The following is a 15,795-nucleotide window of genomic DNA, read 5'->3' as shown; positions in this document are numbered from 1 at the left end:
GGGAATAGTCCCAGTACCTCAAGTGTCTCCTCATAACTATAGTTTCCCATCTGGTGAATCGATGCTATATGTCCTTTCTATAATGGGGTGCGCAAAACAGTACACAGTACTCCAACTGTAGTCTAATCAATGCTTTATACACATTTATCATTACTTCTTTACTCTTGTACTCTATGTCCCTATTTACATACAATACCCAAAAATTGTTGGTCTTTTTAATGGCATTATCGATGTGGCAGATGCAATTTAATGTGGATAAGTGTGAGGTAATACATTTTGAGAGGAAAAGGAATGCGTGTATGCAATCTCACTTTTTGGAAATTATCTATTTGAACCCCTAGGTCTCTGTTCATCTAACCCTTCAGTGTTTTTCAATTGAGTGCATACATGCATTCCTTTTCCTCTCAAAATGTATTACCTCACACTTATCCACATTAAATTGCATCTGCCACTTGTCTGTCCATTCTGTTAACCTAAGTGTTCCTGAAGTCTTTTACAGTCCTCCTCACTGTTTGCCCCCTACTTTTGTACAAATTTTGAGATCATGTTCCTATATCCATCTGTATATACTGAGAACAAAAGCGAATCCAGTAATGACTCCTTCAAACCCTTCTCCCATATGAGGAAGACCCATTCACCCTCATGCAAAAGCAAAATACTGCAAAATGCTGGAAATACTCAGCAGGTCAGGCCGCATCTGTGAAGAGAGGAAGAGTTAATGGCCTGTATTTTCCGATGCCTACGGGTGACACCCGTAGGGACATCGGAAATGCCGGTTTCAGGCATGTGAAACGCATGCGCTGAAAACCGGCATTTCCGATCTGTCAAGAATCCTCTTGACAGGTCGGACGCCTGCCCTGGAGAAGGGTCTCTACGGGTGGAGAGTTCCACTTTCTGTAGAACCTCCGCCCGCTGAAATCACTTAAAAATCTTACGCCTGGATAAAGCAGGCGTAAGGCCTGCTTTTACTAGCATAAGAGTTTTTAAATGTTTTTTAAAAATTTCACTCATTTATAGTTTAAAAATATTTAGCCCCGTAAAAAACTTAAATTATTTTTTTCAAAAAATAAAATTTTTGTTTAAAATATTTAATTTAATGTCATTTTAACTCTTTTTAAAAACATGATGGTTTTTAAAAAATGTATTTAATATTTTACTGTCTTTTTTCAATGATCCCCATTCATGTATTTGACAGGTCCATCTGCCAAAAGTATGAAGGAAGATTCCCTTCTTTCATTAGCTGGCCTGGCCCATGTGATCCCAGGGACGCTTGCGAACCGCATGCGCCCCTGGGATACGTGGGCCCTGCACATTTCGACTGTGGAGAGGCCCAGGATCGGAAGTGTCCGGACCTCGGGAGCCCTCAGGTAAGGGCGTAGATTTTTTCCCGATAGGAGGCATCCGCACACAGGAAGCTTCCTATCGGAAATTACGGACCAATGTTTCAGGTCAATGACCTGAAACGTTAAGCTCTGGAATTTCCTCCCTAAACCTCTCTGCCTCTCTACCTCTCCCTCCTTGTTTAAGATGCTCCTTAAAGCCTACCTCTTTGACCAAGCTTTTGTCATCTGTCATCTCCTTATGTGGCTCAGCATCATTTGTTTGATAACACTCCTGTAAATGCCTTGGGGTGTTTTACTACTTTAAAGGCACTATATAAATGCAGGTTATTAATGCTGTTGTTGTTGAGAGATACATTATCAAATACCTTCTGAAAGTCCATATTCACTCCATCTATTACATTCTCTTTACTTATCCAACTCGACCTTCTTCAAAACAAATTTGTACAGTCGGAAATAATGAAGTATATTTGGATCTCAAAAGTAGGATCAAAGGCCAGGGCAAATATTTTCTGGTGATATCATTGAGGTGAACTGTAGAGGATCTCTGGGCTCTTCATTTAGAATCTTTCTTAAGCACACTAAAATCATTAGCATAAGACAAGAGAATGTGATTCAGAGAATGTGCTGCAAAAATAGTATTTGTGTGGATTTAGCATTAACCCAACATAAGAAGATCAGAAACAACTCACATGTGACAAGACTATTGTGAACTGAGCACTCAGATTCTGAGTGGGTCAAATCCATGGTTGGGCCCATGATGATCGTGGAGGGCACTGTGAGGCATCAAAGTGTCTCATATACTTAATGCAATTGTTGTAATGGCATCTGAAGAAGCAATCTTATGATTGTGTCTCATCCATCAGAAATTCAGGCACATCAGCAATGTTTATTTGGACCAAAAAATCATGGCGGGCAGATGTCCAAATTTCTGATATGCGCTCAGGTACAGCATAAGCCAGCTGCACAGTAAAGCTCCCTTTATTCTTAACAAACAAGATACATCAACCTCAGAAGGGCACTTTCTACTGCACCATGTAAATTCTTCCACTTCTGACACCAACCATCTTTGTTGCTTCTCAAAGCGAGATTACTAGTTTATACTATTTCATGCAGCAGGCCCATGCCCACAGGTAATGAGCTTGAGACTACCGAAACTTATAGGGAAAAGAGGCGACTTCATCTCATCAATTTGGGCTTTATTCAAACACATCTCAAAATGAAACCAAAATGAGCTAACCTTGGGCCATTAGCAATTGTTAATGTGGTAATGAATAGTCTACTCTGTTATATGCATGCCTTTTCATTCATTATTGGCTGAATCCATACAAACACACATCTAATTTTTGGGCCCCTGATACTCAAGTGACTTTATCCAAATAGCTACAGAGGCTAGAAAGTTGCAGGTTCGATTCCTGGTCGCTGCTGAGTTATTCGATCTCAGCTGCGTCCTTGGTAGGTTGACTACTATTGGCCTCAGCTACTATTCACTACTATTGGCCTCAGCTACTATTCACTACTATTGGCCTCAGCTACTATTCACTACTATTGGCCTCAGCTACTATTCACTACTATTGGCCTCAGCTACTATTCACTACTATTGGCCTCAGCTACTATTCACTACTATTGGCCTCAGCTACTATTCACTACTATTGGCCTCAGCTACTATTCACTACTATTGGCCTCAGCTACTATTCACTACTATTGGCCTCAGCTGCTATTCACTACTATTGGCCTCAGTTACTATTCACTACTATTGGCCTCAGCTACTATTCACTACTATTGGCCTCAACTACTATTCACTACTATTGGCCTCAGCTACTATTCACTACTATTGGCCTCAACTACTATTCACTACTATTGGCCTCAGCTACTATTCACTACTATTGGCCTCAGCTACTATTCACTACTATTGGCCTCAACTACTATTCACTACTATTGGCCTCAGCTACTATTCACTACTATTGGCCTCAGCTACTATTGGCCTCAACTACTATTCACTACTATTGGCCTCAGCTACTATTCACTACTATTGGGTCAGAGAAGGGAAAATCAGCCATAATTCTAGCAACTATCCAGTGACCACTGCTGTAAGTGTACATTTATGAACTGGGGGGAAAGAGAGCAAAGGATGGCAATGGATTGTCAAGGATGGCAAAGGAGCTCCCTAGGGAGCTGCCAGCACAGGAGCCATCTAGCATGGAAGAAGACGACGGCATTTATGAACATCCAATGAAGGCAGAATTGAGCTCTCCAGACTTCACCTTCCCCTTCTCCTTCTTCTGCTTCTTCTGATTTACCATCCCTTTTCGGATGACTCTATGATTTGGTCAGCATAGCGCCTTATTATGCTTTCTCCGATGTCCACGGTATACATCAGCGGTCCTAGTCGTGTGCAGATAGTTCCAGGCTGCCATTTCTCGGTACAGTAGTCCCGGGCCAAAACTTGTTGACCTATCTGGAAGGTTCTAGTTGGCCTTTCATTCATACCTTGAAATTGCCGGTTCTCCACGTCCCTTCTGATGTTGGGCTTGATCAAATCCAGCCGGCATCTTAGGCTTCTATTGAAGAACATCATGGCGGGAGTTTCGTTTGTAACCATATGTGTTGCATTCCTGTATGCGAACAAGAAGTTATTCACCTTGTGCTGAAGTTTTATGTCTTCATTACCCATGGCCTTTATGGCCTTCTTGAAGGTCTGGACAAACCTTTCAGCCAATCCATTGGTGGCGGGATGGTATGGGGCGGATGTGTAGTGCTTAACCCCATTGTTTTTTTAAGAACTTCCTGAATTCTTCGGCCACAAATTGCGGTCCATTATCAGAACAGATCTGTTCCGGCAGCCCATTCCTGGCAAATATGGTCCTTAATACTGTGATGGTTTTTTCTGTGGTGGTGGAGGACATCTTTATTACCTCCGGCCACTTGGAGTGTGCATCAACCGCGATTAAGAACATTGAGTCCATAAATGGACCAGCAAAGTCGATGAGTACCCTTTGCCAGGGAGATGAGGGCCACTCCCATGGATGTAGAGGGGCTTGGGGTGGAGCGTTTTGGACCTTCTGGCATCCGAGGCAGCTCTTGGTCATTTCTTCGATGTCTCCATCGATACCTGGCCACCATACAAACGCCCTGGCTAGGTTCTTCATTTTCACTCCACCCAGATGCCCCTCGTGAAGCTCCTTTAGAAATTTATCCTGGAGTTTGGGTGGAATCACCACTCTGGATCCACACATCAAGGTTCCTCGGCACACTGACAGCTGTTCTCTTCTTTGCGAGAATGCTGGCAACAGTGGTTCGCCATGTGCTGGCCATCCCTTCACTGTTAAATCGTAGACTCGAGAGAGAGTCGGGTCATTTCTAGTTTCCCTTTCAATGGCAGAATTTGTTACTGGTAGACATTCGACTATGGTAGAGTGGAAAATCTCCACTGGGTCTACGGTAGGTGCTTCTTCTACCGTTGGCAACGGTAGGCGCGATAACCCGTCAGCATTCCCATGCTGTTTTGATCCTTTGTATTCTATGTTGTATTGGTGTGCCCCTAGAAAAAGGGACCACCTCTGTAGCCTTTGCGCTGTCATAATGGGAACACCCTTTTTAGGGTTGAATATGGAGATGAGGGGTTGATGGTCAGTCAACAAGGTAAATTTTTGTCCGTGTAGGTAATGGTTGAACTTCTTCACTCCCCATACCAGGCTGAGTGCTTCCCTGTCGATTTGGGCATAGTTACGCTCAGCTGAGTTCAATCAGCGTGACGCAAAAGCTATCGGCCGTTCTGAGCCATCAGGGAATTTATGCAATAATACTGCTCCTACGCCGTAAGGGGATGCATCGCACGCCAGTCTGATTGGCAGTGATGGGTTGTAATGAGCCAAAACTTCTATTGACGTGATTAAGTCTTTGCATTTATGGAAGGCACGTTTACAGTCTTCGCTCCATTTCCAAATTACTCCTGTTTGTAGCAGTTCATTAAGAGGGTGTAGAAGAGTTGATAAGTTCGGTAAAAATTTATGATAGTAATTTATTAATCCCAGGAACGACCTTAATTGTGAAACATTTTCAGGTGCTGGGGCTTTTATGACCGCTTCAATTTTTTCAGGTGACTTATGCAACCCTTCCTTATTAATTATGTGGCCACAATATGATATTTGATTTTGGAAAAATTCGCACTTGGTGCGATTTGCTCGTAGGCCCCGTTCTCTCAGCCTAGTGAGCACCTGCTCCAAATTGGCAAGGTGCTCGTTGTCGTTTTCTCCTGTTACAAGGATGTCGTCTAGGTAGCATTGAGTCCCCGGAATCCCTTGGAGGACTTGCTCCATAGCTCTTTGCCAGATAGCTGGAGCGGATGCTATTCCGAAAACCAGTTGATTGTACTGGTACAGACCTTTGTGTGTATTTATCGTGAGATATTTTTTAGAGGCCTCTTCAACCTCCATCTGTAGATATGCCTGTGCCAAGTCAATTTTGGTGAAACGTTTCCCTCCGGATAGTGAGGCGAAAATATCTTCTATCCTCGGAAGAGGATACTGTACCGTGTGAAGGACCGGGTTTACAGTCACCTTGAAGTCTCCACAGATGCGAATTTTTCTCTGTTCTTCAGATTTATCATTATTCAATGCTTTCTTCATGACTGGAACGATGGGGGTTGCCCACTCGCTCCGATCTATTTTGGATAATACGCCTGCCTTTTCCAAATTCTCCAGCTCTGCCTCGACTGCTGGACGAATTGCGTATGGCACCGGTCTTGCCTTAAAAAACTTGGGAATTGCTGCATCTTCCACTTTTATTGAGGCGGTGATGCCTTTCAAGGTTCCTAGTTTCTCTTGAAACACTTCTTTGGCATTGGCCAAGATGTCTTTTAATCGTTCAGGTATGACGTCATCATTGTTTTTTTTCTTACTGGTCACCGTCAGTGCCTGAATGGAGTGCCAGTCTAAACGTATTTTCCTGATCCATTCACGTCCCAACAGCGGTGGACCACCATCTTGTAGAATGTATAAATACAACTTTTGTATTTCCTTGCCGTTGTATACAACAGGCACCCTTATTTTTCCTTTGGGGTATACTTTCTGCCCCGTATATGTTTTCAAGATAATGGATGTGTCTTTTAAAAGTATATGCGGAAATAGCCGCTCGTAATCCCGTCGATTTATGACGGTCAGAGCTAATCCTGTATCTAGCTCCATTTTAACTGGGGACCCTGCTATCGTGAAGGTAACCCAAATGGTCTGGTAATCATCTTTGGCAATTACATTATGTAATTTGAGACAGCTTAGTCTCTTGTTTTCAGAGTCGCTATCGCTCTTCTGGTCTTCGGAGCTACTGTCCGTCATCATTTGTACCTTTCTGTACTTTTCTTTATTGATATTTTTTTTCCTGTCTGTGGACTTTTTTTGTCCAGATCGGCATACCCGTGCAATGTGTCCAATCTTTCCGCATTGCCTGCATGCTTTGTCCTTGAACCAGCAGTCCCTCTGGTCATGGGTGGATCTGCCGCAGCGATAGCATCTCTCGAAACCCTGTGTCATTTCATGGGTGCCGAAGTCCTGTGTCTTTTGTTGTATCTCTGCAGCTCCTCTTGCGACTGCTTCGTATGATACAGCCATACTGAAAGCCTTGTCCAGTGTTAAATCTTTTTCAGAAAGCAGCCTTTTCTGTGTTCCTTCACTTAAGAGACCGCAGACGAATTTGCCTCGAAGATAATCTGCTAGTCCTGCCCCGAATTGGCAGTGTTTTGATAGCTTTCTTAATTCGGTGAGGTAATCAGCGTTACTTTCATTCTTGTGTTGATTTCTCTTGAAGAATTTGAATCGTTCCGCTATCAGCAGCGGTGTTGGGTTTAAGTGCTCCTGTAGGGTATCAACAATTTCTTTAAAATTCTTGTCCTTTGGTTTGGCTGGAGTGATTAAATTTCGTAACAGCCCGTATGTCTTTGCGCCCATTAGATTTAGCAGTACTGAAGCTTTTTTTTCATCTTCTATTCCATTTGCGGTGCAATATACCTCCACTCTTTCCACATATGTGGTCCAATCCTCTATCTCGTTATCAAAAGCATCAATATTGCCAGACTTAGGCATCCTAGAAATAAAATGGCGCTTCCCGCGCTTTTCTTTCTTTTCTGCAGAAAAGATATGGCGCTTCCCGCGCTTTCCCGCCGCTGCTGCCGATGACAACGCTGTTTCCCGCGGTTTCCGTTCTTTTTATTTATTTATTTACAGTTGGAGACTCATTCCCGCCGGACTCTCTCTCTAGGTCTGAACGCCGACCTGCTTGCAGCGCCGGCCGTCTCCTGAGTGCTCCCTCCCCGTCTGTTACTGCTTGCCTCCGCTTTCGCTGCTTGGCCCAGCTGTAGAGCCAGCCGCTGGAGCCCCAGCCCGACGCCCAGGAAGGATTATTGCAGTACCTGCCACCAGCTTGGCTAGCTGGTGAAACCACAGCTTTTTCTTTTTCTTGATTTTTCTTCAACTTTGGACGCCAGAGGAATCGATGTCCTTGAGGTGCTGCCGGATTGCAGGTAAGTCCGTTTCCAATTCGTCGCCACTGTTGTGTCTGTGTGTTGATAGAGACACTGAAGACAGGAGTTGGTTTCATAGGTGTTTACTAAACAAAGTCTGGAGGGGAACTAACTGATACAACACAATATACAGGCTTATATAGCCCGAGTGGCCATTACCAGCATTACAGTACACATGGGGCTCTTAAAGGAACATACACTACAGTATATAAACAGACTTTTTTCCATATGGTGCAAAGTAAACCTTTCACTGACTAAAGAAATATGTAGAGTGGTTTTGATTGAGGTCTTTATAACAAAGAAAGAAATAGATTCTGTTCAGATGGTTGAATTATTTGAGTTAGATAAAGAGGGGAGCAATGGGGACATCAATGCAAAATACAAAAACATTGATTTAGGTTAGACACCAGGAAGTATCTCGTTTAGCAGAGAGTCATCAGCCCATGGAATAGATTGACAGAACGTATGACAAGTTTGGATTTGTTATATGCCTTCAAAAAGTAGCTGCACAAGTTTGGGGATCTAAGGATTTTCCATCTGTTTTCTTGTCTTTCCCAGGGGATTGCATGACTGGGGGCTGCATGATGGTGCATTTAGGCTGCACCATATCTGAATGGGCCAAGTTGGATCATTCTTTTTCATACATATGTAAAAGCTACAAGATCTCTTTAATATGGTCTGTGTTTTCACAAAACTGTGAATAAAACCACCATTGAGGTTGTAAAGTATATTTTTGACAATTCTAATGATAAACGATCATGTTTATTAATTCTGTAAACCAAGAAACATCTGGACTGATATTTCTACATACCTGCATTACAAACTCCCTGCGACGGGGCAAGCCTTTTTCAGATAACAGAAGATATTCTGGTTCTTTCTCCTTCTTTGCCTGCTGTATCTGGGCCAGTCGACTGATGGGGTTCATACCCTGACCATATTCTGGACCAGTCTGTAACAGAAAAACATCATAAATGGAAGATACACAATTACGTGTACAGGTGTTTGGTGGAGAGAGGCGAGTTGGATACACAATTCATTTCAGGAGTGACTTACAGTTTTCCTAATCCCTCAGTTGTTAATAAAAATCAGAAGTTCCCACTTTGATTCCTGGGCTGCAATGGGTTAGCTAATCTCATACGGGGTTGCAAAATGGGTGATAACATTGACCCCACAACCCGCGAGTTAGGGAGAACAAAAATTAGCCATTCTTGTTCGGTATCCGGTGATACCTGCCTTCAGCTAACAAAGTCACAGCTCTGGGCAGAAAAACATTAAGTTCAAGCCCAAGCTTTTCGGAGAGGCTGAGGTTTGCAAGTAAAAACTTTAATGAAGGCAATAAAAGATGCAAATGATAATTCAATAGATAAATATAATCATGTTATTCTGAAATATGGAATTATTAGATTTTTTACTTTAACAAAATATTTTGAATATTAGAAATTTCAGTTGTAGGGAAAAAATTGGAAGTTGAATTTGTTTTGGAAAGCATTTTTAATGATTCACTACAGGTTCTAGCTGTACACCGACGACATCCAGCTGTACCTCACCACCACCTCTCTTGACTCCTTTACTGCCTTTGTTTTGTCAGCTTGAAGGAATTAAATCCTGAAATAGCTGCAAGTTCTCCAGTTAAACATCAGGAAGACCGAAGCTACCTGCCCCTGTCACAAACACTGTACCTGTGGCACTAATTCCATCCACTTCCTCTTCCACTGTCTCAGGGTCGAACCAGACTGTTTACAATCTCGGCATTCTTTCTGAACCTGAACTGACCTGCCAACCCCATATCCTCTCCACCATCCTCCACCTTCCATAAACTTCAGTGCATCCAAAGTTCTGTTGCCCGTATCCTAACCCTCACCAAGTCCAGCTCACCTATCTCATTGACCTACAATAGCTCCCAGTCCCCCAATACCTCCAATTTTAAATTCTCATCCTCGTGTTCATTGTCTTGCCCCTCAATATCTCTGTAACCTCCTCCAGCCCTACATCTCTGAGAACTCTATGGGGGAGAAATTGAGTATAGCCCCGTTTGGGGCGCCAGCCTCGCCAGGGCGCTAAAAGTAGCGCCCCGGAAGCATTCACGGCCACCCGCCGGAAATTGAGTGGTAGCGCCCCAAAGGGAAGCGCGGCGCTACTGGAGGCGCCCCGCATCCCTCTTGAGGCACTGCGACTGAATATCGTGGTGCAACGTGCCGCAGCGCCGCACGCTGTGGCACGTCGCGCTGCAGTATTGCAGGCCTTCCTCCCCTTCTTAAAGGGGAGGGGGCTTGTGCAGCGCGATCCGGGGCCCAGCTGGGCCCCCGAGGATCGCAAGTGCAGGCAAAAGAGCCCGGCACTGAGGAGAAGTGCCGGGCTCTTGGAACGCAGCCAGCACTCCGCGGGGGATGGGGGGTTCAGGAGGCCGGGGACGGGAGCGCAGGCAGGTGCTGGCAGGCGGCCAACAACAAAAATGGCCGCCCCGCACCTCTCCTTTATTTTGCGCCTCCCCGACCGCATGTAGGCCCCCCTGAACCGGTCGGACATAGCGTCCGGCGGTAAATCAGGGGGCACTTCCAAATATCGCGGCCGGGGCGTCAGCGGGGTGCTGCGCACACCGATGACGTCATCGGTAGCGGCGCAGCGCTTACAGCTAGCGCCACCACTAGCGTCCTGCGGAATTTAGCGGGAGGCGTGGACAGTGCCGCGCCCGGGCGCCAGTTGGCTTGCGACCCACTTAGCGCCCTCTTAAGGCGCTAACGGGTGGCGCAGCCAACTGAATTTCTCCCCCAATGTTCCTACAGTTCTGGCCTCTTGTACATCCCCCATTCCATTCAGCCATCCAGACACTAAGCTCTGGAATTCTTTCCCTAAATCTCTTCGCCTCTCCACCTCTTTTAAGACCCTCCTTAAAACCTACCTTTTTGACAAAGCTTTTAAGACACCCCTTCTAATATCTTTTTTGACTCAGTGTCAATCTTTGGCTGCATATGCTTCTGTGAAATGACTTGGTTCATTTTTCTATGTTAAAGGTGCAATATAATTGCAAATTGCTGTTGATGCTGCAAACGCCCCTTGCTCTCCTTCGAATAGTACTGTGGGATCTTTATGTCCACCTGAACAGGCTGTTTAAATCCCTCAATGCCGCATTCTTTCAGCTTGCATTATATGCTCAAGTCCCTGGAGTGGAGCTTGAACCCTCACTTTCTGACTCAGAGCTAAGAATGCTGCTCCTGTGCCAAGCTGGCACTTGATATTTAGTTGATCTCCTGTGGCACTGCACACAGAGTTAAGACCAGTGTAGTCTTCCAGTGAAGTGGGGCTAAAGTGTGGGGGATAATTGAACCAGGGTGCACAGATATAATTAAGTACACCTTTTAAAGTCATAGGGGGAAAAATTTGGTTGCCAACAGGGCGCAAAGCAATTAGCACCTGGGCGCGGCGCCGCCAATGCCTCCCGCGAAATTCAGCGGGAGGTTAGTGGCGGCGGTAACCGTTAGTGCCCCACGCCGCTGGCGATGACGTCATTGCCATGCGCAGCACCCCGTTCGTGATCTTCAGTCGCGCCCTTGACTTACCGCCGGACACTATGTCCGACGGGATCTGGGGGGCTTACCTGCGGCCAGGGCGGTGCTATTTAAAGGCGAGGTGCCGGGCGGCCATTTATGTTGCTGGCCGCCTGCCAGCACCTGCCTCCACTGCCGTCCCAGGCATCCTGACTCGCCCCCCCCCCCCCCCGCGGAGTGCCGGTTGCGCTCCATGAGCCTGGTACGTCTCGAGTGCCGGGCTCTTTTTGCCGGCACTCCAATCCCCAGTAGCCCAGCTGGGCCCTGGGTCGCGCTACGCAAGGCCCCTCCCCTTTAAGGGGAGGAAGGCCTACAATACCGCGGTGTGACGTGCCGCAGCGCTGAATTTCGGTCGTGGGGCGCTAATTTTTCCGGGGCGCTGCGAAGTTTGCGCCCCAACGGGGGTGCGATTCAATTTCTCCCCCATACATTTTGCTTTATTTTTCTATATACTTTGATTTTATATTATTATGTGGCTGTTTTCATTACAACAGATGAGACTACCAGGTGATTTGATTGAGATGTTTAAGATTATGAAGGGGTGGGACAGAGTAGATAGAAACAGACTGTTTCCAGTGATTGAGTGGTCTAGAAGGAGGGGACATAGATAAAAGACTAAACATAAGAAATTTAGGACACAGAGCAGGAGAAACCTTTTTACACGCAAGGTTGTGAGGCTGTGGAATGCACTACCAGAGTTAGCGATTGAAGCAGTGAGCATTTTAACTTTTAAGAATAGATTAAGTAGGTGGTTGAAGTGTACATGGGCTTAGGACTACTGCTCGTGTTGAGGATAAATATTCAACATAGACTGGTTTGAGCCAAATGGCCTGTTTCTGTGTTGTAATTCCCATATATGTAATTCTATATAATTTATAGTTAAACAGGAAAACTTACTCCAATTTGAGAAGCAGAGAAGTAGAGTTGGATGGAGCATTAGCATTTCTCTGCTGTAAATACTAATAAGAACATAGGAACAAGAGTAGGCCATTCAACCCCTCGAGCCTGTTCTGCCATTCAATGAGATCATGGCTGATCTGCGACCTAACTCCATATACCTGCCTTTGGCCCATATTCCTCAATACCTTTGGCTAACAAAAAGCTATCAATATCAGATTTAAAATTAACAATTGATCTAGCAACAATTGCCATTTGCAGAAGAGAGTTCCAAACTTCTACCACCCTTTGTGTGTAGAAGTGTTTCCTAATTTCACTCCTGAAAGGTCTGGCTCTAATTTTTAGACTATGCCCCCTGGTCCTAGAATCCCCAACCAGTGGAAATAGTTACTCTCTATCTACCCTATCCGTTCCCCTTAATATCCTGAAAACTTTGATCAGATCACCCCTTAACCTTCTAAATTCTAGGGAATACAACCCTAATTTGTATAATCTCTCCTCGTAACTTAACCTTTGAAGTCCAGGTATTATTCTGGTAAACCTACGCTGCACTCCCTCCAAGGCCAATATTTCCTTCCTAAGGTGTAGTGCCCAGAACTGCTCACAGTACTCCAGGTGTGGTCTAACCAGGGTTTTGTACAGCTGCAGCATAACTTCTACCCCCTTGTACTCTAGTCCTCTAGATATAAAGGCCAGCATTCCATTAGCCTTTTTGATTATTTTCTGTACCTGTTCATGATATTTTAATGATCTATGTACCTGGACCCCCCCAAAGTCTCGTTGGACCTCCACTGTTTTTAGCTTTTCACCATTTAGAAAGTACCCTGTTCTATCCTTTTTAGGTCCAAAGTGGATGACCTCACATTTGCCTACATTGAAATCCATTTGCCACAGTTTTGCCCATTCACTTAATCTATCAATATCCCTTTGTAATTTTCTGCTTTCATCTACACTGCCTACAATGCCACCTGGCTTTGTGTCATCGGCAAATTTGGATACAGTATACGACTTTCTATGCCATCATCTAAGTCATTAATGAATACGGTGAATAGTTGAGGCTCCAACACAGATCCCTGCAGGACACCACTAGTCACATCCTGCCAATTTGAGTCCCTACCCATTATCCCTACTTTCTGTCTCCTGCCACTCAGTCAATTTCCTAACCAGGTCAATAATTTGCCCTCAATTCCGTGGGCTTCTACATTAGATAACAGTCTCTTATTTGGGACTTTATCAAATGCCATCTGGAAGTCCATATAAATAATATCCATAGACATTCCCCTGTCCACTACTTCAGTCACCTCCTTAAAAAATTCAATCAGGTTTGTCAGGCATGGCCTACCCTTCACAAATCCATGCTGGCTCTCTCTGGGAGACACAAAACTGAGGCACTACAATGCCTCCACAAGCAGGAGAGTGTAATTATAGCATCACATCTTTGCATAGGCAGTTTCCTTTATAAATGTGAACCAATAATAGAAGAAACGGACAGGAAGTGCACATAGACCCTGAAATGCTTTCCTTCAATATTAAAATATTCACCTCAAACCTTGAACCACAACAGAAGAAAATGTTGAAAGAAACAAAGGTAAGTTTACCCTTCAATTTAAAAAAAGTATCCTCCATTTCAACCGAAACATAGGACTGTAATTTGCGGTCAGTGGCGAAGCAAAGGTGCTCGCCGGTGGCCCCAAAGAAAGCTGCTCACAGAGATCTCGTGATCTCTGTGGCGAGAAGTTTGCCTTTTTCGACTTTCAATTGATTGCACGCTGTGAATAGGCGGTTCCTATGCCGATGCTGCAGTAACGTCAACAAGCTGACTATCAACAATCACATTGAAGAAATCTCACAGACAGGAGTCCAGGAAACGAGAAGTTTCTTTTATCTGGACTTTCCAAAAATGTTACAGAGAACGAAATAAAGATTGGGACTTTCACATGGGGCTAAGGTAGAAGCTGAAACATCATGAACAAACTTAAAAAAATGTCTTTTTTTTTTTAAGTTTTAAAAAATTGTAATTTTTACCATAATGGAGAAATTTGACACTCCACAAATATAAAAATTAGTTTTTCAGGGCCAGAACATTTGTTTACCAATCAATACACTGTTAAATCCGCAGTTACACCTATTCAAAAATGGCTTAATATCTAATGGGGTATTTAACAGTGATAGTACCATAGAAAAGCCCAAGTGTTCGTCAGTTTCACTGATCACCGGCTATGGGGGGAGGTCTACAGCGCAGCCAGTGTTGGAGCAGTGAATAACCGATCGTAACTTCAGGATTTCCATGTTTAGATGTGCATGCGCCAAATCCTGAAGTTGCAGTCAGTTTCAGAGGGGTAATGACGGCGAACGCTGACAGTTCGCCATCATTACCCACTGCAAAATCCAGGCCATAATTTACAGCAGCTCTATCAATGATGCACTTACCTTCAGTATAGATTTGGGACGCTTTTTATAATGAGTTTTAGGTTTCTCTATCACTGGGAGGGGAGGAAGTTTCTTCAGCTCTTGGAGGACAGTTATTGCTGCTCGTTTTTTGGAAAGTTTTTTACTGTTTCCTTCTCCTTCTGCTGTAAACTCTCCAACTGCAACACGGGTAACAAAGCTCTTCATGTGAGGGGGGCCACTTTCTCTAGTTACCTGTCACCAAAGTAAAAAGCAACATCAAAATACAAGACAAATATAATTGAAAAAAAAAATCAGAGTTATATTTTTCACAGCAATTTTCTCCCCTCTTCTCCATCCAAGAGTGTGAGAGACACTTGTCATCATTATTCATGTGTGCATCTGTACAATGAGTGCTGGCAGGCTATACAATTGTGGGGGGCCAACCAGCTCATGTTGATCCCCTCACCCCATGCATGGCAATTATAAATTTATGGAAGGTAAACATCAAGCCTTCCTGACCTCCTGACAGAGTGGCCACAGAGAGAATTTCCCTTTGCACTGGTCGTTCATAAAATCCTTTGTTTGCACCATCCTTTGACTGTCCTGAGAAATACTTCCTCAGAATATTGGCAGAGTCCGGAAAAGCCTACCCACCACAGTCCCCCTTTTAGAAACTATCCCTTCGCTGGAATTTCTGACTATCAGAAATAGCAGTGAGTGGTTTCTAATACTGGCAGATTGAGGAGCCAGGACAAGGAGGCACCTGCTCCATACCTTTCCTGGCACAAACCCAGACTGAATCTACCGTCTGGTCCAAAAGAAGACTACGTCCACTGGAAAAAAGAATTTAATCTTCCATCCTCCAGTTCTTCCTTTTCTATCTCTGTTGCTGCAAAGACAGTGCTAAGCTTACAAAATGTGATGACAGCGTTGTCTACTTGTAGTGTTTAAATTATGATTTCTAGGACATGTGAAGAGCAAGGATTTTAAAACAGAAAATATTAGATTAGCTTAATTTTATGTCCCAAATAATTGCTTTAATTGCTGCTTTAATCACGAGGCACTGATTCATTATAAGTAGGTTAATCTGTAATGTGCGGATTTGCCA

General features: G+C 44.3%; 1 protein-coding gene across 1 annotated transcript in view; it reads right to left on the bottom strand.

The window, feature by feature from the left end:
- The window catches only part of stau2 (staufen double-stranded RNA binding protein 2), a 247,216-nt gene extending 232,257 nt beyond the window's left edge, over positions 1 to 14,959 (bottom strand). Inside the window, exons 1-2 of the mRNA XM_085993158.1 lie at positions 14,727 to 14,959; positions 8,666 to 8,803 (exon numbers count right to left, since the gene is read on the bottom strand). Coding sequence (XP_085849284.1) covers positions 8,666 to 8,803; positions 14,727 to 14,912 — 324 coding nt within the window. The 5' untranslated portion in view covers positions 14,913 to 14,959. The remainder of the gene's footprint in view (positions 1 to 8,665; positions 8,804 to 14,726) is intronic.
- Positions 14,960 to 15,795: the final 836 nt, after the last annotated feature.

The sequence above is a fragment of the Somniosus microcephalus genome, chromosome 7, assembly GCF_052327205.1.
Source record: "Somniosus microcephalus isolate GS21.2 chromosome 7, FLI_Smic_1.0, whole genome shotgun sequence".
Taxonomy (NCBI): Eukaryota; Metazoa; Chordata; class Chondrichthyes; order Squaliformes; family Somniosidae; genus Somniosus; species Somniosus microcephalus.
The sequence above is the reverse complement of the archived record's forward strand: the minus strand, read 5'-3'. Positions and strand labels throughout refer to the sequence as shown.